At 37.9% G+C, this 24,986-nt stretch overlaps 1 protein-coding gene across 2 annotated transcripts; it reads left to right on the top strand.

The window, feature by feature from the left end:
* The first annotated feature begins 497 nt into the window (after nt 1-497).
* On the top strand, nt 498-23,488 carry waca (WW domain containing adaptor with coiled-coil a). Of its 2 annotated transcripts, XM_043229446.1 has the most exons (13): nt 500-733; nt 914-947; nt 1,730-1,916; nt 7,496-7,587; nt 10,703-10,818; nt 12,466-12,581; nt 14,784-15,035; nt 18,036-18,158; nt 20,034-20,182; nt 20,262-20,377; nt 20,716-20,956; nt 21,758-21,885; nt 21,986-23,488. In XM_043229446.1, exons 1-13 carry the CDS (start codon nt 693-695, stop codon nt 22,053-22,055), a joined length of 1,665 nt encoding a protein of 554 aa, XP_043085381.1. In that variant the 5' UTR covers nt 500-692; the 3' UTR covers nt 22,056-23,488. The 2 variants fall into 2 exon arrangements, with proteins under 2 accessions (XP_043085382.1, XP_043085381.1); XM_043229447.1 differs by lacking the exon at nt 14,784-15,035 and having other exon boundaries at nt 498-733.
* Nucleotides 23,489-24,986: the final 1,498 nt, after the last annotated feature.

Here is a 24,986-nt window from a genome sequence, read left to right on the forward strand (position 1 = left end):
GCCCATCAACCGAAGAGAAGGCTCTGTTTTTCTAAAGCTTCCGCTGAACAGACATCTATTTATCTGACCTTTCAAAAAGTGCGCGCGTAAGATCCTTTTCCCAGAATTCCCCAGACTCACTTGTTTCAATGAGTCATACTGCATCAGACCTTTCTGCATTTCGGTGACATGCACGTGCACTGCCTAAACATGTCCAGTAGATGTCAGTAGATGATTGGGTATAAATTCAATATTTCTCAACAACTGGAGTAAAGCGCGAAATGAGAATAGTAAAAGATACTTTTCTGTGAGTACGCGAAGCACAATGTATTTTTACTCAAGAAAAGTAAAAAAAAAACAGCCAACATTCACATACATTTGTAATTCACGCACTGCTTCAGGCCGATTCGAACAAGTGACCGGAATGACCCGACGGCAGCCGAGTCGAGCCGAAGCGAGCCCCGGAGTAACCCGGATTGAGGTGTGTGAGGAAGGCTGAGCTTCGCTGCTCTGTAGATAGGGGCAGAGTTTTGGTGTATGTGTGAGTGGGAGATGGACTGAGGGCGCTCTACTGACTAGCAGAGGCGAAGAGCGACTCCAGTAGCCAGAACTATTGAAATAATATACGCGATCGGGTCGTCGATAGCCCACTCCAGATACAAAATAAGTCGCCCATCTTTCACATCTACTTCACACACACTAACACGGCATTGATGGTAATGTATGCAAGGAAACAACCGAGACTCGGCGATGGGTAAAGAGCTCTATTTTATACTCCGATTTTCCTTCTTCGCTTTGACAATCCGCCATTTTTAGCCAAACCAAAATAAGTAGAAACTTAAGGAAGCCGATTCAGCTGTTGCAATTTCTGCAGCTATCCGTGCAAATGGTTTTTAACTGTTCCTCTGTCTCTTTCTCTTGTTTTATTTTATAGGTGCACCGACCGAAGGGATTCTCAGCCCTATCAGGTAGATCTGAAACAAATAAGATTAAAATGGGGTAAATCTAGTGCAGGCTTTTGAAGCAAGTTAGGCCTCTGTGCGTAAAACACAGCGAAAAGTGCCTCGTTATCACCAGGTTCGGTTTAAAATGGCATACACATTTACATTACACCGCAAACATACATTTGTGCTGTCATAAGTCGCCTGCCCGTCGAATTTATCATGTTTTAAATGCGCTCAGAGCGCTAGCGACTTTAACAGGCTAACGTTAGCTCGCTAGCGGCTACATCACAGGCCTGTGTGCCCCAGCGATTTACTCCGAAATTGACAACATAATAACGTTTAAAATCATCAAATTAAGGTTTAAATTATGCAACTACGAAGAAACGGTTGCCTGCGTAAATGAGAATTTAGTGACACTAGGTTGTTTATAAACAGTCGTCTTGTGAGTTGCTAGAGTGCAACCAAATCGCAATAAAACGATACTAATTAAAACGAAGCACATCAAGAGGTGCTTATTAATATGTGGGACTGCAAGGATAATGGCTATAGGTCTTCTTTTGCTTAGCCTAGATTAGAAATAACGTGCATGTATGTTATAAACATTATCGTGCTGTGAAGTATTGTAGTGTTTTGGGACATGTTAGATGATTGCTAGCATGTATATCATATTAGACCAGCAATAAATGAGCCAGTCCGGTAGCTAATGATTATTGTGGACCAGCTTTAAATCGGCTCCCATGTACACTGCGTGTGAGAGAGAGTAATTGTGCAGAAGAAATCAATGTAGGAATGTCATGTTTTGACAGACTCTTAAGTACTCATCCAAGAGTCACCCTGATCACCGACATGAGAAGATGCGCGACAGTAATGACGCCACTCCACCGTGCAAGATGCTGCGGCGATCAGACAGTCCAGAAAACAAACACATGGACAGCACCGGACATGGCAGAGCAAAAGCCATCCATCCACACCGGGGGAGAGACAGAGAAGGAGGTAAGAGGGGACACCTGGAGTCATATTGATCATTCGATAAGAGGCACAGATCTGAGGCTGATACTGATGCCTAGATCGATAACACAAATCTTACCACTGTCTTAATTAGTCCGTAAGTGTTTCTATATTAATGGTAGTTAGGTAAATTCTGTATAAAGTGATCAGATTGATTGATTGTCTTCAGGGTAAAAAGGCATTAAATGAAATCACACTTCTGGTAGTGGCACCAGCTTCAGCCATTTACAAGCACCCTGTAATCCAACCGAATGAATTATGACATTTCAGAGAGGAAAATGTAACGGTTGGTCTGTGAGCAGGGTGTGCTTTTATCTCCATTCAGGTTCTGTACGTTTTTCAGGATCTCTTTTGTTTTCTGCGTCTGAACGTTTTATCGTTCAGAAAAGATGAGCAGGCTTGAAAGTATGCTAGATCGACAGTTATTTCCATATCATTAAAATATCGTCCTTCAGAACTCTTTTTGCTTCTGTAGCAAGCTCTGGTGAATGTTAATGGTATTGACAACATTGTAGGAGTGTATTTTGTCAGTGGCTATGATGATTTAGGTATTTTTATATATATATATATATATATATATATATATATATATATATATATATATATATATATATATATATATATATATATATATATTTAGACATAAATGTTCCAAAAATGATCTTCTGATTTACTCACACTACAAACCTGGAGTCGTCTTCAGCAGAGGACGAAGTATGGTATTTTGAAGTATTTCCTTTTGGAACCAAATGTTTTTGGTGAACATGGACTTTCTGGAAAAAAACATTTTTCAAAGTAATCTCATTTGTTTAGCTTTTTTTTTTTTTTCAAGAGTGGGCTCTGATTAGTTATATATTTTTTTGTTTGTTAGTTGATAACAAAATAAGTTTGAAATTGATTGCAACAATATTGTTCCTGTGTCATTCTTGTTATTTTTATATTTGCATTAGCCAGGCTTCTATCCAGAGCTGCAGGTTTAACTAATGCGCCAAATGTAAATACAGCATAAAACATTTGCAAATAAGCACCATTTCCATCCATAGAGTCAAAGAGAACAAAATGGTCATTTCTGGTAAACTGGCACTATATCACTAAGAAAAGTAGGAGTAGCCAATAATAATACACACACAGTAATACGTAGACAATAATTTTCATATATACTAAATTACTTGTGCCTCACAGTGAACAGATGAAAAAAAATAAATTGCAATAATTGCTTTTGGTGGAGGATGCCTTTTGTTTGGGAACGCAACCGTGCAACGGTTCTGGGAGGCGGTTATAGAGAAATGCTTTCATAGACCTCTGCTATGGTCATTTTGAAACATTTCTGATTTGGAGTCGCGCTATATATTGCATGCGTTAGTCATGTGCATCTCATCAGTAAAGCCGGTCCTTTGATCAGCAATAAATCTCCATCGCCTGTCTGCAAATGGAGCGGCGTTTAATACACGGCCGTAGTTCACTGGCAATGCTCACGCATAATCGCGGATGGATCGCGTGCGGTATTAAACGTGATATTGCGTAGCTGGCTTTACTGACTAGATGCACAAGACAGTCTCTTACGATATAATGCGCAACCCTATTTCAGATGATTTGGAACAAGATCGGTCCGATGGTCAGTCAGGTTTTACCAACCCTTTCGTCCAAAGTTGACTTTTCCATCTCCCATTTTTAACATGAACCCTTTTTCAGTCAGAAGCCACCTCGAACAGGTTTTTTGTTTTTGCTAATTAATTACTTTTTGATGCGATATATCAAAATGCGCATAAAAACATGATGGAAACGCATCTATTGTGTCATGTGTTATCTATATAGTTATCGTACCTCGTGTGAACCAGCTTCTAGTCCTCCCTGATATCGTCAATTCAGATAAAACATTGTCATTTCTTTTTAGTCTTTCAGCTTTTATCTACTTGCATCACAGGACGCCTTGACCAGATACTGCTGCTACATATAATGGCAGCTGAATCTAATCGCTACATGCTGATTTGCTGCTCTTATTTAGATAACGAGTAGATAATGAGATTGCTGCCAAATAAATGCATCATCTAACCGAACAGCGACAGCAGCACACGCCGAAATGAATCAGACAGTTGTGGAAGCCGCACACTGCTTCAGATCTTACTGAACTAGGGATTCTAGCCTATTTGAAATTTAAATGTTGTACAAGGAGAGTTGCATTAAGTAGGAAAATGTTATTCTCTGTTTTGAAGAGTTTCAAAAAGACTTTTGCATTTCATTCTTCAAAAGTGATGGATCTACTTGATTTGTTGCCTGGCCCTGCGCCGTTATATTATTATTATTTTTTTTTTTTTAGTGCTCGTGAGTCTTGGTGGCGTAAAAGCTTTACATCCATCATTCATATTTACCGCATCTGTTATATAGGTCAAGTCTCGCATCTTGTTAAAGAGCCACTTGAAGCAATTTAAAAGGATAACTGTTAAATGGAAGTATGCTGACAGCATAATTAATTGGTTAGATGTTATATATGCCTTTGTCAGCATAGCCATTTGTGTAGATTGTTAGTTATGCCCTTGATTTGATTGGATATACTATAGATTAATTTAGAAGTTTCAGGTACATGTACATTTCTAATGCTATAAATTACACAATAATAATGTTAACCTAGCCCAAATTATTACATTTATGTAATTTTATGTGCAACATTCAACACTAAAATAACTCAGTGTTGTATACATTTGCTTTTTACCACCTTTCTAATGATGTAGTTGTTTGTTGTTGAAATATAATAAACAGTGGCTGTCAGATAGTTCTGTTGCCAGGTTTAATCAAACATGCATTACCTTTACAGGCTGTTTTGTAAATGACTTTTCTGTTTAAAACATAGCGGCATGAAAAATTATGCATTTCAATGTGTTCCCTGTCTTTTCGTTTACCTTTTCATGCTACTTTTTAAAGAAAGTCAAAATAGTTTTAATACTTGTTTGAATTGGGTGATAAAATTGGTAGAAAAAAATGGCGTAAAGGATTGATCTTGAGACCTACAAATTTATATTGGCTAGATTAAAATTAGCCCAGTGAATGTAAAATCATCAAACTAAATGTTGATGTAAAGTTAAGCGGTATGAATAATGTACAGAACCTGCTTAATTGAATGCATCATTACGTTTTGATATAATCAAGATTATGAGTGAGATGCCATGTATACCTAAAGCAATCACAAAACAAGGTTTTCTAGTTCTTCCGTAAAGGCTAATGTAAACTTTAGCTAGTTTAGACTTGTTCTACCACTCTAAAGTTTAGTTTTTGTGTGTGTGTGTCGTAGCTTCACACGTTTTTTGTTTGTTTGTTTTTTTCTGGATGAAAAGGAAAGCATTGGTTAAAGGTGTTTTTCCTTGTTTACAGGAAGTATGGGTGGGAGAATATCAGTGAGCGCTTCCACAACATTTTCTTATTAGATAAATGATTTGCTGCATGTTCATCAGCTGGAGGTGTTTTTTAGAGGAGGAACCAGTATCATTTATAAAAAGCATTTGATTGGACAAAAGAATTGTAGGGAGTCATCCATACTTTTTGTTTGTTTCTGGATCAGAGAGACTACATTTTTTTTGTTTTTTCTATATTGTGTCCATGTTAAAGAGAACATGACCACAAAGAAAGTGAATTGACCGGAAGCCCAAAAAATGCTAATTTCATGTACGGCGAAACAGTATTTGAGTTGAGTTGGTTTTCCATGCTCTGGTACCTGGAACACATCAGGCACATCTTCTCAGAGTCACCGAGGGCTGGCTGTAGCCTTAAGAGCGCTGTTAAAATGCCCTGCTTAGGGTTTGTGGTGTGACAGAGGTGGTTGCAGGTCAGTTAGGGCTCGCCTTTGGAATTTGACTTTTCTTGTATGTTGAAACAAGGGCATGTTAAGACTTACGCTTTTTTTTTTTTTTTTTTTTTTTTTTCTGATCGGAGAGCTATCCGATTGCTAAAAGGCCAGGTTTAAATTGTTTATCACTTATCAAGCAGACTGCCACAAATGTAACAAAGTAAATCAGAGATGCTCAACACCTGGGAACACTTTAGAATAGGGTGTCATTAGTTAATGTTAACTAAAATGATTGAACTATGTTCAACACATTACAGTGTTTATTAATCTTTGTTAATGTCAATGAAAATATGCACATATATATTTTCGGGTCGCCTGCGTGTGACGAGAAGAATCAGAGAAAATGTAGATCATATGTGTATGTTTTAGATCTGATCAGCACAAAGTAGTCATTGAGAGAGATGCCTTTACAGAAACACAAACATCTCTAGTTGTGTCGTGGATGGATGCATAGCCCGTTGATCTGAATATGCATATTTGTATATATGTGAGTGTGTATCCATCGACTTATTTATTTACTGGTGAAAGAATAACATGTGATAATGCATTTTTCTCAGCTTTGTCAAATGTATTTCCGATGAGGTTTTGTTTTTTTGTTTAAAGCAGATGCTTGGTTGTTTATTTTGACGTATGTTCATATATTCATAACAAAAAGGGCCTTCAAATTTAGGTGCGAGTCATGCTGGGGGTGGCTGGCTACTAAACAAACAAACAAACAAAACATAAAAATGCCACCGACAGGAAAGTGTTAAATAGTGAGACTAACTTACCTTTCCACTGCTGATGCCTCACTCTCTCCTGTAGAGGTCTTTTGGTTTTGAAATTAGCTGATGATGAATGAAATGAAGTTGCTTTGCAGAAACACGTTTATGTGGCCAAGTGTAAATGGAGCCGTTTTCAACCTGAAATGAGTAAAGTTAATTGCCTATAAAACTAAACTAAAAAGTTGAAACTATGAAGCGTTATACGGAGTTATTAGTGTGCAGTGTTAGATCTTCAAAGACGTTACTCCTAGAGTATCAGGTAGCCAGTGAACACTGTAGTATCATAATGGTCTGAATCGCATCGAACTGGTCATCAGTTAAAGCCTAGTATGTGTTTGTTTACCATAAGTAATCTTTTGTGGGTAGTTACTGATTTATGAGTGTGCGGGATGTATCGTTAAGAGTTTGAGTCTGGTGTATTATAAAATCATTATGCTGTTTTTCATCTCTCCCAGCTCTGCTGATTATTAGGTTTTTGTCAAAATGAGTAATATCACAGAACACTTGTAATTCACCTAAAAACACTCCCTTTTTTTTTTTTTTTTTTTTTTTTTTTTTTTTTTACTCTTATTATTTTTTACTCTCCATTGCTTTACTTTTTTGTTTGTACATTCAGCATTTCTTTTATTTTGGCATGGAAATCATGCAATATGAACACTTTCCAGATGAGTCTTTGAGAGTTTGTATTGTCTGTGTAATCAAGTTGGTGCAGATTAAACTGAAATGACTATAAATGACAGAAAGGCCCAGAAGTGTTTGTCTCTCCGTCATTCAGCCATAAAAAGCTTAAGTGCTGTAAGCATCATTGATATACATACCTTATTTTGCAGAAAGTTGAAACGACAGTCAATTATAGGGGTGAATTATAGACATTTCTATCTTATGTATATGTGTGAGTCCTCCACTCATTTTAAGAAAAACGCAAAAGTGGTGTTTACATTTCAGTATTTTTCTTTTTTCAGGGACCAGTATATCCCCTCAAGAGAACTCTCATAACCACAGCTCTCTGCACAGCTCCAACTCTCATTCAAATCCCAACAAATCATCAGACACGGTAAGTCCCAGAGTCTGTATACAACCCTAACCATTTGCCCCTTTGACACAAACTGCCTGTTATTGCTGTATATATGTTTGTTAAATAAATCAGACCATTTTATGATAACCTAATAGCTATTTGTGCTATTAGCTTTGCATAAATCATGTTGGAATGGCTGCCTAACTGGAAGTAGCAATTACGTTGCTTTAATTTAGCACCAATGAAGTCAAAATAGAAAACGTTTATCCTGGCAGATCTAGCTAAACCAGACTTCTAATAAGTGGCATGTTATTTTATGGGCAATTATTTGGATCTAACAAAATTATCTTTGGCTGAAATTCGGCTTTGCTGTTAAATGTGTTGTCTGGTTGTGTGGCAACCCTCCTGTGTGCAGACCATCTGTCCCCTTGCCGTAGATAATATGAGCTCTTTTGGGAGATGCAAAGCACAGCTTACCTTTACCAGAATAAGAAAGAGGTTTTGCTGCCCTCAGCATTACATCATTCATTTAAGGCATTGAAACATTGACGTCATATGGTTTTGATTTCAATAAAATTGTGATTTGTAAACATTAGTGCTGTCGATTTGATAGATAACTAATCCCACATTTCTTAATCACGATTTATCCCACCTGACATTTCAAGTTTTTATATATACTCTTGTATTGCAATAATTTCACATTCAATCTTCAAATTAATGTACAAACAGCATATTTTTTATATTTCTTTATTGGCATCTTTTATGACATGTAGGACGGTATCACTGCTACCAAGAAATACTGATTTTCCTATAAAAAAAATATAATATTTAACAATCGACACTAGCAATAAAGCATTTAATTATAATTAAGAACTATCAATTTTAACATTTATTAGACTTCAACTTCTAATTTAAGTGAACTTAAAACAATTTTCACACAAACCCATTCTAAATGTTATATTTAGGCGGGCTACCTGTGCCCCTCAGCAGAAATTTAATAAAGTTATCAAACACTAAATTGCTAAATGCTTACAGCTATATAAGTTATTGATTTCCTCTTCCTTCTTTTTTTCTTAATGAACAGACATCACAGCATCATTTCAATCCGTTAAACTGAAAAAGTAATCACCTGCGTTTACTCTAATTTTGACAGCATTAGAAAATAGATACAGCATTGCAAATCATTAAAAATATGGATTTGCTCATCAGTAAAACAGAGCTGGAGTGAATTCAGTTTCTAAAATCACGCTGCCAAGGCACAGACATATGAGTGGTCATTTGGTGAAATATGTGGACTAACTTTGACTTATTTTGACTATGATGAATGGATCTAATATGTGTATCATAATCTTTTTCATAAATCCAAGATACTTTTGGTGATCCAGCATAAAATGTAAATGTTTTAGTATTGGAATGCATAGAAACCCAATTTTATTACTGTCCTTGTGCTGCTGTTGGTTTAAATTGGCCTTTCGTTCTGTATGCTTTGGGGTCACTTTGGATGTGCTGTGTAAAATCTCTTCCACATTCTGAAGATGTTGAGATTCTCCACCTACTTTATGAACTCATTCATCAAGCCCTTTTCATCTGCTCAATTACCTTTCCCAGGATTTTATGTTTTGTATTAAACCTTATAATTATGTTGAAGGCGAGAACTAGCTGTCGACAGGCATACAGAGGTGAATTTTTTTATGGGTTGAAATATGTGCTACTTAATCGTGGTGTCTTCAAGGACAGAGTTTAGTGTGCAGTGAAGTGAACATAGTTCTGCAATGAACATCATTGCATCAAAAGCTTGTGTTCAGAAAGATTTTTAGAACGTCTCTTATGCTCGTCCATGCCGCATTATAAAACATTATATTAATGTAGTGCTCTGTTGCACAGTTAACTTCTAAAGGTATAGTTCACCCAAAAATGAAAATTACCCCATAATTTACTCACCTCCAAGCCATTCTAGGTCTATATAACTTTCTTCTTTGAGATTTTTTTTTTTCTTCTTCAAAACTTTATCCTGGCTCCTCCAAGCTTGGTAATGCTGGTGGATGGTGGCCATTATTTTAAAGCGCATAATTCAGCGTAAAACGAACCTATATATCTCCTGGTATATGTTTTCTGAAGCAGATCGATGGGTTTTTGTAAATACTTCTATTTTTAAAATGATCATTTAGAGAACTGACTTACGGCAATGGCTGTATGATCTCTGACTCGACACGTGACGTTCCATCGAGTCAAAAACCCTGAAGCCATTTTTGAAAACCTTTAGCTATCGTTTAGTTTGAAGATGTCACCAATACTGCTTTCCCAGCGCAGTAAAGCGCCTCTTGATGTCTAGCTTTGTGTGTGTTACGCTTTATCTGTCTGATGCTGTTAGTTTGGGCCGGGACTTACACTCTTGTAACGACTGGATAGAAAGAACCATTAACATTCTGACACGGGACCCTGATAAATGCGTTGCTAGCAAAAATTAAGTGAGTCTACATGCCTTATTTTGAATGACTATCAAAGGGAGAAAGATTTAATCTCTAGGGAGGAGTTAACTAGGCTATTCTAACAAACCGTGCTGTGTCCCTTTTGGCCGACGAAGGAAGCGTTAAAGAAAATTGTCGTCATTTTTACAATTCCGGATGGTGATGCTAGTGTCACAGAAATTGCACACTTCAGCTTTAATGATCGTACTGTCTGGCGTGGTGGTGTGTGATGCTTTGACAGTCAGACTGCTAGTAGGTGGAGGGTGGACTCAGGCAGATTAAAGAAGCATCCTGCAGGGGCGATGCGCAGAGATCCACCTCATCAAATATTACACACGCTTGCATCAGGATTCAGCTTTCTCTCTTTTCCCTGCACGCTCCATCTGTCTTTCTCCCTAATGCTCCCATTCCTTCTCTTTTCTTCCCAGTCTTATTCTAAATTTTTTTTACGTCCTCATGCTGTTGCTCTGTGTAGCCTTTCCTTATGTCAGAAGAAAAACAGCAAACACCTGGATTGCTTGCCTTTTTTTCACCCTTTCAGGTCTTTCCTTTTGTCGTTGCCCTACCCCTCTCCTTTTTATCTTCTTTCTTCTACCTCTTCTCCTCTCATGCCTTTAGCAGCTCCTGTCTCTTTAAATGATGTCAATGTTCCTGATGCTCACACCTGTTGTTTTTCTTTTATTCAGCCATATGAGCCGGCAGATGATTGGTCTGAACACATCAGTTCTTCAGGGAAGAAGTACTACTACAACTGCAGGACGGAGGTGTCTCAGTGGGAGAAACCCAAAGAGTGGCTGGAGAGGTATTAAACGCACGCTTTCACCCCTTGGCTCAGGCTCAAATTGTACTTAATCATATGCTAATAATACACTAATCCACACACGTTGCTGGTAAAACATCAGGGGATCGGTGCAGTTTAATGTAGTATGTTTCCACAGAAGAGACATTTCCAGAAATAATAGGAAAATGCTTTTTAGCATCTTCTTGCTCTCTCCAGAAATAGTATTTAGCAGTTTTAGGCCTGTTTCGCATATCTTGCAGCGCTAGTGCGATAGAAACTGCATCAGGCGTTGAGCTTACAGACTGACAGTGAGCTTTCAACAAATGACTTTTCAGAGCTCCACATTTATTGTTCTTTGATGAACTGCACATTGACCAAAGCATTTGTGATTTAACAATTACTATAAATATTATGTATTAATAGAATAGTATTTTTCAATAAAAAATATTAAACTACATGATAAATTGTAATATTTTTTTAAATATATTTTTATAATGTTTTTTTCATATGTTGATTTTTAAAAAATATATTATAGGCTATAATTTTAACTGCTGCATTTTTGTGCATTTTGTGTGCGTTACACAGATGTACTTGCTTTTAAACCAATCCAATCACACAACCTCTTCATAATTCCAGAGCAAATTACCTACCGTTTTTCAGCCAACTCATTGATCCTCTTAAAAAAAAAAAAAAAAAAAAAAAAACATAGATTTTTCACAATGTTCGTTATGTTGTGTTTGATATATTTGCTCTCCGGCAAAGAAAGAGAGAAAATGTATAATCTAATCAAATCAAAATCCAGATCGATTGTAATTTTGTAATATCAGTGTCAGGTAGGATCACTTGTTCATTTCTGCACTCAATTATACAATGTTTTAATTACATATGTACCTGAATGAAAATTGAACATGGGTTTACTACAAATAAATAGAATAAAATTAAATTAAACTAAAGTAACCACACATTAACATGGTTTTGCTATACTAGCCATTTAGCTTTATTTGTGTGTTTTACACTAATGGTAATCAATGCGACTTCCCCGGTTAAATAAAATATAAACTAGTAAAGTAAATCAATCTGAATGACTATTTGCAATGCACCAAACCATCTCTGTAATAAACAGATGTTAGTCCCATCTGAATCAGTACATGAAAACTGTAGACGTCAAGTGATAAGAATTGAAACTCAGATGTAGTTTAAAAAAAAAAGGTCTCATCTAATTAGGGCTTTAGATGTTGACATGGTAATGAAAATAAATTACTAATCTTCATTTGTAAACCTCAAACGTCTTTTGAGGAAAACAAGCCCATAAACCGACAAACCAAGTTTCTATTATTGACAACAGATAGTTTATAAGTGCTTGTCAGTTTTTTGTAAGATCATGTTGCATTCATGTATGCTAAGTGACCTCAAACTCCCAGAACATGCAAAGATGGAGCAGCGTTGACTCCAAGCCAAGCTGCTTTAAGACGCTGAAATTTTGAATGCATATGTAATAAAATCAGTCTTTGTGATTTGATAAGCACACTGTAACTTCATGATATAGTTAATAAATTTGAGACAGTGTCATAATGAGCCTTTTTTTTATCTGCTGGTCATGTGTGTAAAGCTGTGGTTTTGTTGTCTTTTAAATGCCAGTACCATTTTCTGAACTCCTTCCTGTTTCAGAGAGCAAAGGCAGAAGGAGGCAACCAAGATGGCTGCAGTGGTCAACAGTTTCCCTAAAGACAGGGACTACAGGCGTGAAGCCATGCAAGCTGCACCCGCCAGCTTCTCCAGCACTAGTAAGTGTCAATGTCTAAAATCAGGAAAATCTGCTAGTTCACTTGCTTTGGTCCAGACCAAATACAATGCTCCTTTTTTTGTTTGTTTGGTGCAGTTTGCATTCACACTGCCCTGTTTGCAAATGTACCAAAAATTGTAACCCTGTCATCCATTCAACCGCTCCAGAGTTCGCATGGAAGCAGACCGAGACCACCTTTTCAGTTGGGTCTCGATATGGTTGTTTGATCCATACCTAAAGGGGAAAATGAACTAGAGTTTGTTTGGGGGTTTTTTTTACTGTGAAAGTCCAGAAAAGTACGAAAGACATTGTCGGAATAGTCCATCAGCCATCAGTGGTTTAACTATAATGTTATGAATTTATGAGAATACTTTTTGTACAGAAAGAAAACAAGATGTTGACTTTTCTTGTAGCTTTATTACATTACGTTTAAACCACAGATGACCGACTGAGTGTTTGGACGATGTCTTCATTATTTTTCTGTGCTTTGAAAAGTGAAAAGTGAAAATTGCATGGCAGTCAATGGGACAGTTATAAGCCTCGCAGTTTTCATTGATAAACAATTTAAGATATTTTGGAAGACAACATGGGGGTATGTGCTTTAATGACACACTTTAATGTCTCGTTTTGGGACAGCATAACCCTTTAATCATGGTAAACCATGCAGAGGCTTTGTGATTTGATTCAAAGGCATGGATTGAAATTTACCCACTTATGTTTCTGAAAATTGGCTTATAAAGTTAGAAAAGGAAATGTTCAGTATCAACGACAGCAGTATCACTGTTTGTGTAGAGGAAAACTGTGTGCTGTAACGTTGATAGCTACAAGCTGTAATCCTTACAGATTAGTTAAACTGTTATTGCTAAACCAACACAGAATGTGGTTTCCAGGCCTGAAAAAACGAGAAGGCGATCAAATTTTTGAATGTTTATTTTTATGGTAGACACAGAGTTATAAATGTTCCAGTAGCAGATGATACTGGACATATTTGTGATCTATATTGGTGCGAGAAAAAGTTCATCATCTCACTTGGCTTGCAGTTGCAGAGTCATTACTGACATACTGTTTAATCGAGCGGCGCAGCCTTTTTTCAGAGACCATCGCAGATTGGATTTGTATTTATAGAATGACAGCATTTTAGAGCTTTTGCCATGTTTTTATGTCTCAAACTTCTGCTTATCCACACCACCCACGTAAGTAGCGTTGGGGTCTGCTTGTCCATGCTGGTAGGAGGCAGTAGCAGGTCTTTGCCTTATGCAGCATGACGTGTTAATGCTCTTTAAACACTCCTGTGCTACATGCTGTTATTTTTGTTCATTTATTTTTCAGTCTTCACAGCGGTTCACTTTACTTTTTAATGCTTTCCTATATCAAGGCAGTCGGAGGGTAGCAGGTGCATGGCAGCAGGTTTAAGGCACAGGGTTCCCACTGTCATGGAAAACCTCAGAAATGTGTTTTTCCAGGACTGGAAAAAATGTTAACGACTTTTGAGTGATGAGAATTTCTTTATTGAATAATGCATTTTGCCGGTATGCTCCGTTCTAAAGTGCATCACTTGGATATCACACTTTGTGTGACTTGTTATTAGGAGAATGTCCCTTGTCTCTATAAAAACCAACAGCCATGTTGAAAAAAAAAATATGGAGATTGTTTCTCTAATTGAAAATATTTCAATATGCATTATGCATCACAGAAGAAAAAAATCAGATTTGCAGGGATGAGCCTGTATTGGCCTGAATTTTATCTTAACGTACAAAGCATGCTGCGTTTTCACAATGAGAAATTGTGCACGCCGTTTCTTAATTGTTGTTCTAGCTGCTCAGTGCGCTTGTTCTGAGGGCACCTGTTAAGAAATGTTCAATAGCGTCTCGCCACGTTGCCAGCCTTGGGAATTGTGGGCTATTTTTAGATCCTGACGTCTGCAGCAGCTATTAAACAATGAAAATTTGTACAGTTTAACTGCTCCATTTGTACGCCGCTCATGTGTTTCACTCTGTGTGCTTAAGTGAAGCTCTGCTTATTCTGAATGCATGTTGTACACACATGCTCTCATTTCCGGCTTTTGAACAGACCGTCTCTGTAAGATCTTTTTGAACGTCAGAGTCTGAGGCATTCACCACAAAAAACTTCTTATTTTGAAATGTCACTAAACATCTTATTGATTTTACTTTTTCACCCCTAAAAAAAAAAAAAAAAAAAAAAGAGTCTTCGATTGCCACAGAGAAGCCTTCCTCACTCACACCCTCCTCTTCCTCTGCTGCTGTGTCTGGCTTAAGTGTGGCCAACTCTGCCAGCGCCGCCTCAGGCTCTACGGTTCCAGTTTCTCCGGTGATTCAGTCTCCGGCCCCGCCCACTCTTCTCCAAGATCCCTCCCTCTTACGTCAGCTCCTCCCCGCTCTGCAAACGGCCCTGCAGCTTAACAATGCCAGTGTAGATATGGCCAAGATCAATGAAGGTAAGTGTACTAAATCTGTTAGCAGATGCTTTTATCCAAAAGGGACAGGGATAGGCCCACCTTGAATCTTTACTTGCTGTTCTGCAGAAGGGTTGGGAAGCGAAACCCAGTACTTAAGTAACTGGTATGCACCAGAACCGAATCGGAACGCAGATTTCAGTGCCATGACTGAGCGATTGGTTTAAATATTTGTCCTCCGGTTCTTCGAAATGGATGTCAGAATAATCATCGCTGGCATTGCACGTGAGAAATTATTTCCAGACTGCAGTCCAATACTTCCTTTTGTGATCTGACGTAGCTTTTTCTCACAGAATGAAGCAGAAAATGTTCCAGGCTACTGTTAAAAGAATACATCAATTAGCAATGAATTATACGTTTACTTGACTTTATTGTAAAAATACCAAGGATGACTTGAATAACACCGATAAAACTATATACATTGTTGCAGTCGAGTGTTTGTCTTCATCTCTCAAAGCTTTTACATCTTTTGTTTGCTTGGTTACATCAGCTCTATCCGAAATCGCCCCCTATACTCTCAAATAGGACGCTATTTGAGGAGTCAACCATTTTAAGTGGTGTCCAAAACCATAGTGGACGTTCTCGAGTGCACTTGTTCAATCCCACAATGCTCTGGAAAAATGTGTACAACCGATGTGCACTCAAAGGTTAGAGAACCCCCATAATGCAGTGTGTGTGTGTGTCGCGCTGAATGAATTCCTGTTTTTTGCCAGAAGATGGCACCCGCAGTTGAATCCTCCCTCTCTCCATCCATTCATTTTACAGTGCACTTGTGCATGGTGTAATACAACACAGGTTCAAATTCATTGTACTTTTGATTATTAAATAACTATGGTTTATTCATAATTTACGTGGCAGAATTCAAAATAAATCCTTTAATCTTACCCGTTTCGAATGATTGAAGCAGCAAGCAAAACTAGGCAAAAGCGGCAGATAAACTCGGTGTCCGAATTCACTCGTTTTTCCATTCACTCCTTCAAGTGAACTGAATGAGTGCACTAATGTAGGGAACAGTGAATGAGGGTATAGGGGGTGATTTCGGATACAGTCAGTCCCCTTCGCTGACCCCAATGTGTTCTGCTACTTCTCTGGTCATGTGGACTATCCATGACGTTTATAGCATTTTAATTTTTTTTTCATGTTCTTCGTGACCCACTGTTCTGCACATTTTGCATGTCTCTCTTATCTGACACACTTTAAGCTCATGGAGCTCTTTCCTAATGAGCTGCTGGTCTGAATCAGGTGTGTAGATTAGGGAGACATGCAAAGTTTGCAGAGCTGTGGGTCCCTAGGAACAAGTTTGAAAACCACTGGTTTATAGGGCTAATGACCAATGAATTTTTTTAATTCATAATTTTATTTTATTTTTATTTTAAGTATCAGTTTAGGCACCGGAAATGTTTTTTAAAATGGATTTGGCACTGGTTTTGAAAACTCAAATGATACCCAACCCTATTCTGCAGTAATGGCTGTTACCACCTTTAAACTTTACAACACCTCTATAACTTCAGTGTAGTATGTTAGCAAGGTTTTCAGCTTTATTCTGCTTCGGGTTCTTGTACCACTCGAGCGGGGATATAATTGCTTGCTATGTATTTGTGCATGCTGGGCTTGCGTCAGCTTTTCCTCTCTTAACTTCACATCTCGGGCATGAATCATAGCTTTGCTGCTTCCTGAACATGGTCTGTGCGAATTGTCATTTTGTGAGCGTGTCATTGGTTCTTGCTTTCCATCATTGGCCGCGTTTGCAAATGATAATGCATTGTTGCAAAGTGATTCTCCTAGCCAGAACCAGGGTGAACGAGGTGTGCCATCCAGAAATGTTTGAATTAATTTTGACCGGTCTGCTCTTGCACCACTGCATATATGGCAGATGTGTGTAAACAGTGAAAGTTTGCATGATCCAGTGCCAGGGATGCTGCATCGTTCTTGAAGTGCATTTAATATTTGATTCAAACTAGTTGCAGGGAACGTTTCCTCAGGTTTAGGCTTTGATAAAGTGCTTTGCTTAAAGGTGTTTGACTGAATGCTATCTTAAAGGGGAAGCAAGCTCAATATCAACATATATATATATATGTTATATATATATATATGAGGTTGATCAGGATTTAACAAATACGGATAACTAGGTTGGACAGATACCAATTAATCAACCGATGTAAAACACTGAACATAAAATAAATGGTGTTGTGCAATTAAAAAAAAAAAAAAATTATATTGATATAGAAGTTATTAACATTTTCCCGTTATAGGGGTAGTTGTGTACACAATGCATTTAATTAGCAGTGAATTTTTATAAATCACTCCACTTGAGGTTGATGGCAACACATTGTGTGACCTAGGATTATATACACCTAAAATGCTACTAAAAAGTTTAATTAAACTGTTAAATTATGTTTCCACATAAATATTAAGCAGCACGACCGTATTCAACATTGATCACAATTGTTGACTGCAATAAATCAGTGTACAATAATTTTTTCTGTAGTCTTATGTTGAAGGCTGGAGTGGTGGGTGCTCAGCTGTTCTATTGCTATTAAATTATAGTAATATTTCACAATATTATTATATAGCCTACTGTATTATAGATGCATTGTTGAAAAAATGCATTGTTTAAGGTATAGATGTTTAAGGTTGTAGCTGTAAAGCTTTTCTCAATTACATATTGCTTTAAGTTTTTCCGAGTAATTTTTATCTAAACATTCTGCAGTAAAATAATTACATAGTCCAGTATTTTGACAGGTAATTGGGATGTGCAGTATCAGCTAGTCAGGACATTATCTGAATGACTAGTTAATTAATTGGTTGTCTTTTTATATTTATATGATAAGGACTAATTTCATCCCCTATCAGTTAGATTTGTAATTGGATGTGATTATAAGTGTGTTTGTGGGACACTTGCTTTAACTTTAACTGCTTCTTGTCTTCACTTTTTTTGCCCATGCTTTCTTGCTTCATTCTGTGTTCTCTGTGTCTCTGTAGTTCTCACGGCTGCAGTAACTCAGGCTTCACTGCAGTCCATGCTCCATAAGATCCTGACTGCTGGTCCGTCTGCCTTCAACATCACAACTCTGCTCTCCCAGGCTACTCAACTGTCCAGCCAAGGTACACACACACACTCTGCTGTCTCTCTCATACTACCTTTTGCTTTCAAACCTGCTTTGTTTTTTTTATTCGTGCTACAATGCCATCCAAATGAAGTCTTTGACGCGTGGTTTTAAGGTTGTTTTTCTGTTTCGTGACCTGATCTTGAACTTCATAACTTGAGCTCATGGTTTTGATTCGTTTTTTGGCGTGAGTTGCGTTGCTTGTGTTGCCGACTCATGTCAGCTGTGGGGTTCTGAGTCAGCTTCCTTGAGTTAGCAGATGGGGTCGGTAGCTTAGCAAGGATCACACACAGAGGCTTGGATGCTGCCGTCTGAGCAGATAATGGTGAGCCATGTGGGCCTTAAAAATGATTTCTGTTTTTAACACAAGTAGCTCTGTGTATGGATTTGTCATGCAGCATCTGTTATTTGGCAGGATCTAAATTTACGTGTTTAATCGCATGTTCACAATAAATGCTGTATCTTCATAACCAGTAGCTTGTATTTAAATACTTGTCGAGACGGGCAACTCCTTTTGACACATTTATGTAGTTGACTTTAAGCAGTGATCCATGAAGGAGAACTCTGTACTTTTTCTTTTGGGAATTAGGTCATTGTGAGGCTTTGGTGGGTGAATACCAGATCATCAAGATTTCCTAAAAAAAACCTGTAGATTAATTTTAAAGTTAAATGTGGATGGTGCGCAGGCGATTAACACCGCTAATCTCTCCAGTCATCTCAAACTTCACCACAACATAGGATAGGTTCTTTCCTGAAACCTCAAAATGATAGGTTAGTGTTCTTGAACCCGAGTACAATAGTGTAATGTAATTGTGATCTCAGTTCACATTCTCATTTAAGCAAAAATCATGCAGCCCTTCTTTAAGGTCAGAATTAAGGAACACTCAATCAATAACAGATTAAAAAAAACTAAATAAATCTGCATCGATTTGTACCTGCATATTAAAGTGTACTTTAACCTATTTAGTTGTCATCATTTCTCAGTCCAAATTACATTTACACTGGTGTTTTTTAGAAAGCAAAACAATTTGAATAAAAACAGAGCGTGATTATTTTTATTGTTCTGAAACATTGCTAAGTTACTAGGATGTTAATTGCAAAATCCGTCAATTTATTTCTGCATAATTACTGTCTTACTGCATGACCGCTTTCCTAAACGGCAGACATCCACCTCTGAAAGCAATGACTGCATTGTTACATCCGCTCGTTCTGAGGCACAATTAATTGATCATATAAGAAAATTATTTTCAGTGGCTTCTAGTTTTCTTAGAGATATTTAGTGCCAGTTTATTAAGTGACTGTTTGGTTCTCTTTGATTTTGTTTGGATGAAAACAGTGTTTTATTCACAAATGTTTTATGCAACCTCCCAGTTTTGCAAAAGTTAAATGTGCATTTTTGGATGGAAACATAGCTACTGACTGACTCCTTGCAAACAGAAGTCCCATTGGATTATTGCAATTAATGACAAAATGAATGTTTGGAAATGTAAACTGATATTTCCCACTAACACTGCGAAGAAAGTAACAATAACCATTTTTAGCTGTTAAAAATTCTATTGTTCTAATCATTTTAGCCACTGCTGTATTTAGGACAGCAGTAGGTCAAAGAGATGCTTTGTAGACTGTTATTGGACTGAGATGTAAAGTTAGTTACTGATATTTACTCTATCCATTCATTTTCCATGGCAACTTTTCAAAGGTTTTTTTTTTCTATTTCAGCTTCGTTTAGTGTTTTTTAAATAGTTTTAGTTAGTATTACCAACACAAACCTCAGATTAAAATCAGAGCCAGAACCACATTTGTTAACCAAGGACATGCCTTCGCCATCTCTTCCCCTTATCTCCGTCTTGTCTCTTTCTGTCCTGTGGAGTAGCCCAGCAGTCCAGCCAGTCCCCGTTGTCTCTGACGTCAGATGCTTCTTCTCCTCGGTCGTATGTGTCTCCTAGAATCAGCACGCCGCAGACCAACACAGCTTCCCTCAAACCTCCCCTCAGCACCACGCCAGTCTCCTCACAGACCAAGGTATGCCGCTGTCATATGAGATAACAGATGCCACAAACGGAAGTATGGCTTTGTAACACGTTCTCCCTGTCTTTCTCAGATAAACGCTATGACTGTTAAGTCTAGTTCTCTCCCACCACCGTCGTCCCAGCAGTCCCTCCCCACAGACAAACATCACGACAACGGCAACTCTCCACGGACGCTGCAGAGACAGAGGTAACTGAAGACTTTTAGAAACTACTGAATGGATTCATCAAAATTACAAAAATAAATAAAATTGTGCAAAATAAAAGTTTGATGTAGTCTTGTGGATACTGTGCTACTCAATGCAGACATATTTGTAGCTCAGAGTGGCTTGCTTTGTGGTGTTTTGCTGCCATCTTCTGGCTGTTTGTGCAATTGCTGATTGTAAAGTTCTAGGGTTAAATTTAAGTGTATTCAAAAATGTTTAAAATTCAGACTGCAGTACCCATTTCAATCTTTAAAATGAATGGATTTGCACGTCTCTTAAATCAGGAAGAGATTGACCCATTCACTGTTTGTGATGTTTGTAGCAGTCAGAGAAGTCCATCTCCAGGTCCAAACCACATGGGCAGTAATAGCAGCAGTAATAGTGGTGGTGGAGGTGGTCAAGGACCAGGTGTAGTCAGCGGAGCAATGCCCCCGGGCTCAGTACCCGCTGGCACAGGTCCAGGCAGAGCCACGTGTTCCTTTACACCCACGTTGGCCGCACACTTCAATGAGAACCTCATCAAACATGTGCAAGGGTGGCCCGCAGAGCATGTGGAGAAACAGGTATGGAAACCATGTTTGTTTGCATTTGGGGGTTTTTTTTGCGAATAATTCAGAATTTTATTCAGCAAATATGCAATAAGTTGATTAAAAGTGAGAGACTTTTGAAATGAAGATTTCTATTTCAAATAAATTCTATTCTTTTGAACAATTTATTGTCAAGCCCTGACAAAAAGCATCTCAAATGACTGCTTATGTTTACATGAATCATTTGGTACAATGTAGTTATATCCTGTAGTAAGGAGCGCGATATAACTGCTCCTGCTGCGGCCATGTTACGGCAGCTTTTAATTTCCCGCTAGTTTTACTATACAATATAACTACAGAAGAGTCGAGTTTTAAATATTGAAGAACTGGTGACTTTTGAATGCAATGCTACTGGTCTAATTGGTCAATGTTAAAAGTGCTATTGCAAGACCCGGAGAACGGCAGAAGGGATTCAAAAGCGTTAAAGCTCAACTTATTAACTCTGTGGGAGTTGGAGAATGAACCCATTTCCAAAAAAACTGGAGTGTTCGTTTTAAGGCCACTTAATATAAAGTGGAATTTTATTATTTTTTTTTTAATCAGTATAGAATTTAGAACGATTGAGGATCATGTGATCAAAGACTGAAATAATGGCTGCTGAAAAATCACAGGAATGCATGAGATTTCAAAGTAAAGATATTTCAGGAAAAAGTTAGCACCACATAAAGCCTCAGTGGACAAAAACACAGCGTCAAACTCTAAACACTGGGCTACTAAACGGAAATACAGATGGTTTAGTTGCATTGCTAACAATTTGCATACGGCTCTCCCTTTCAGGCCTCACGGTTACGTGAAGAGGCTCACACCATGGGCAGCATCTACATGTCCGAGAACTGCACAGAGCTGAAGAACCTGCGTTCACTGGTGCGAGTGTGCGAGATCCAGGCCACATTGCGCGAGCAGAGGTCAACACATTTTGCTTTCTCGAATACCAAAAACACGCGACTCCCATGCACCAACACATACCGCGTACTAACGTGACCCTCCGTTTGTTTTTGTCGACAGGATACTGTTTTTGAGACAACAAATCAAAGAACTTGAAAAGTTGAAGAATCAAAACTCCTTCATGGTTTGAGGAACTCTGGGTTTGCGATGTGGTCTCGAAACAGGAGGAGAGAGGGGTAGGTGAATGAGTGGGCAAAACCCATTTGGTGCGCGCGGAACCCTGGAGAACCCATGTTCCGTTGCGTTCTGCTCTGGGCCCAGTCTTACATTAAAACGAGCTGCAGCGAGGTCTTGCTTTGGACCGTGGGAGGGGTGGGGAGGGGATAGGGGGGCGGAGCGGTTTTTTTCGGAGGAGCTGCCCTCGCCCCGTCCCTGTACATGTAGATTATTTGTAGATGTTATTTCCATGTTGTAAATATATTTTGTAGATGAAGTCATGGGAAGCCATGCCTATCAAAGCTTTTGACATCCAAAACGTTAAACTAATCAGCACCAAGGCAGACTGGGATCTCAAGTGCCCTCATCGCCACCATATGTAGAACTCTTGACTGCAGATTTTTAAGTGACATGATTTAAAAAACAAAACAAAAAAAAAAAGCGAAAACAAATGCTCTTCAGATATACGATCGGTGAACCATTGCCTTGAGCATGTACCTGACCTGCATGGAAAAAGGTGGACTAGTCGACCGGGACATTTAACAAGGACGATGACGTACACAACTCTTTGTCTTCTCACACCTGTGCACACGTATCCACCGGTTCATTTTTCTCTCGCTACATATGAAAAATTGTAGTAATGCTACATGGTTTATCGGTTAGTTTACCTATTTCTTTCTCTGGTTGCACTATAATGGTTTCATTCCCTCACCCCATGCCTTTTGAGGGGGTTTACATCATGTTTGTCCACAATGGTTCAGTGGTCTCTTACCTGCCCCTAATGGCCCAGCGATACGCCCATGGTCAACACCAGTGCCTGCTTACGTGATGGAGTGAATGTGAGCAAGAACGAAAGGAGAGAAAGAGAATCATTCCTGCAGCTCAACCCATGTCGTTCCCCTCCCTCACCTCCTCGAGCAGGAGATGAAGACTGGTTGTCACCCAGAAACCCCTTTTTCTTTTCTTTTTAATCTTTCCAGGTTTTTTTTTTCTTCTTTTCTTTTTTTCTTTTCTGTACCCTTTTGTTTAAAAAAATAAATAAAAAGAAAACTGTACTTTAAAAAAAAAAGAAAAAGGAAAAAGTCAAGTTGCTGTGGCAGCTTGCGTTAAAAACCAGAGTTCATTCCTATGTACAGTTGCTAAGTAATAATGAAGTTAAAGTTTTATTAAAGTTGCAGTGATTACTAGTCTATCAGATATGTTGTATTCATAAATTATTACCACACATTTTCCTTTGCACCCTGATTGGATGGAATTTGGGGGGAGGGGTGGGGCTACTGGGAAACCGAGGGTCAGCCAAGGACTGGACATCACCAACCCTGCTATACCAGGGTGAGGGCGGGGTCACCTGGGGTCAGAAGGTCAAATGTGAAATGTATGTATTGTAATAAACATGCTAAACTAAAATTTTGTTGTAAAATTTTTTTTTTCCTTGCTACAAAATACACTTGCACACTGTTTGTTTAGAGACAATTAAGTATATCAGTATGTCATGTGATTATGGGTGTTTTAAATGTTATCTTTTAAAAATAATTTTAAAACGCTTTAAATGCAGATTACAAAAGGAATTCAAATTAAAAAAAAAAACATGAAATGTCTTTTTGGCGGTGCTGCTAGGCACAAACTTATAGTAAAATGACTAAAACTGACTTTGAGGCTGAATAGAAAATTAAGGTAATGAGTAAATAAGGCAATCCTGTAACCAAGTTAAAATGTGAACTAAAAATGTGAAAGCAAAAATTAATTCTAAAGACCATAAATGGTACAAAATACAGGAAAAACATTTGTGATGCTCCACTTCGCTTGTGGCATATGACAAAAATGTTAAGGTTTTAATTTATCTAGATGAAATGGTAAATAAAACGTGATTTAATCTAGTTTCTATGGGAGTCTGCCTCTTGTGACCGCTAGGAGTCACTGTTAGCAGATAGCAGGTTTGTATTTGCCGCTTTTTCTACGGTTTTCTGTTTTAAACCTTATATCAGATGTAAGGTCTCCCCAGACATTTCATCTGAAGGTCTACGCGTGGATGGAGAAAAAAAAACACACTTTAAAAATTATTTACTTAAATTCATCCCGCTTTCTGTAAAGTAACTCGGCATCAAATGTTCTATGATTCCAGAGAGTTATAACTCTTGGCCAAGTTGTTTAAGTCTTAAATATTTCTCTGACGAATGTTTGTTAGCAATTCTACTTGCATTCATGAACAAAAAACAGAATAGCACGTGCTAATAAATATAACCGTCAAGGGAGAAAACCCAACGGCAGTACCTATAATGATGCTGCGTCCTTTTATTTTAATTTTGGCCTAATGGTTTTGCTTATATTATTAATAATTAAGCAAACATTTCAACATACAATTCTACTCTATCGAGCTTTTTGTTCTCTACCTTGTCGAGGGTTAGGGGTTTTACAAGCTAAATGATTCGAACTGGTTACTATTTGATCGTTCGAATTCATCGAAAAGAACCGATTCAAAAGAGTGAATCGTTTGTTCAAGCAACGCATAAAGTAGACCTGGACATACATGCGAGAGTTGAGTGATTATTGGGAAAAAAAAGTGTCTGTCCAGCTCTGCATTGCTTTTGTTACTGTTTTTACTTTGACAATTTTTTTCTTAATTACAATTAATTTTATACACATCTCCAAAAACTGATGTTTAATAAATTTAATAACATAATATACTGTTGTGTACTGTTTAAATCGAGACATATGATCCAGGATCATTTAATGTATTTTGTAAAATTGCTTTTAAAGACTTTTTTTTATTGATTTTGTATGGTTGTTACGTTGATACGCTTATACTGATTCGTCTTGGGGTTAAGTGAGGATGCTATATGGTATAAACAAATGAAGATAATTTCATTAGAAAGAATAGCCTTTCAGGTGCAAAGAAAAAAGATCA

Source organism: Puntigrus tetrazona, unplaced genomic scaffold, assembly GCF_018831695.1.
Source record: "Puntigrus tetrazona isolate hp1 unplaced genomic scaffold, ASM1883169v1 S000000005, whole genome shotgun sequence".
NCBI lineage: Eukaryota > Metazoa > Chordata > Actinopteri > Cypriniformes > Cyprinidae > Puntigrus > Puntigrus tetrazona.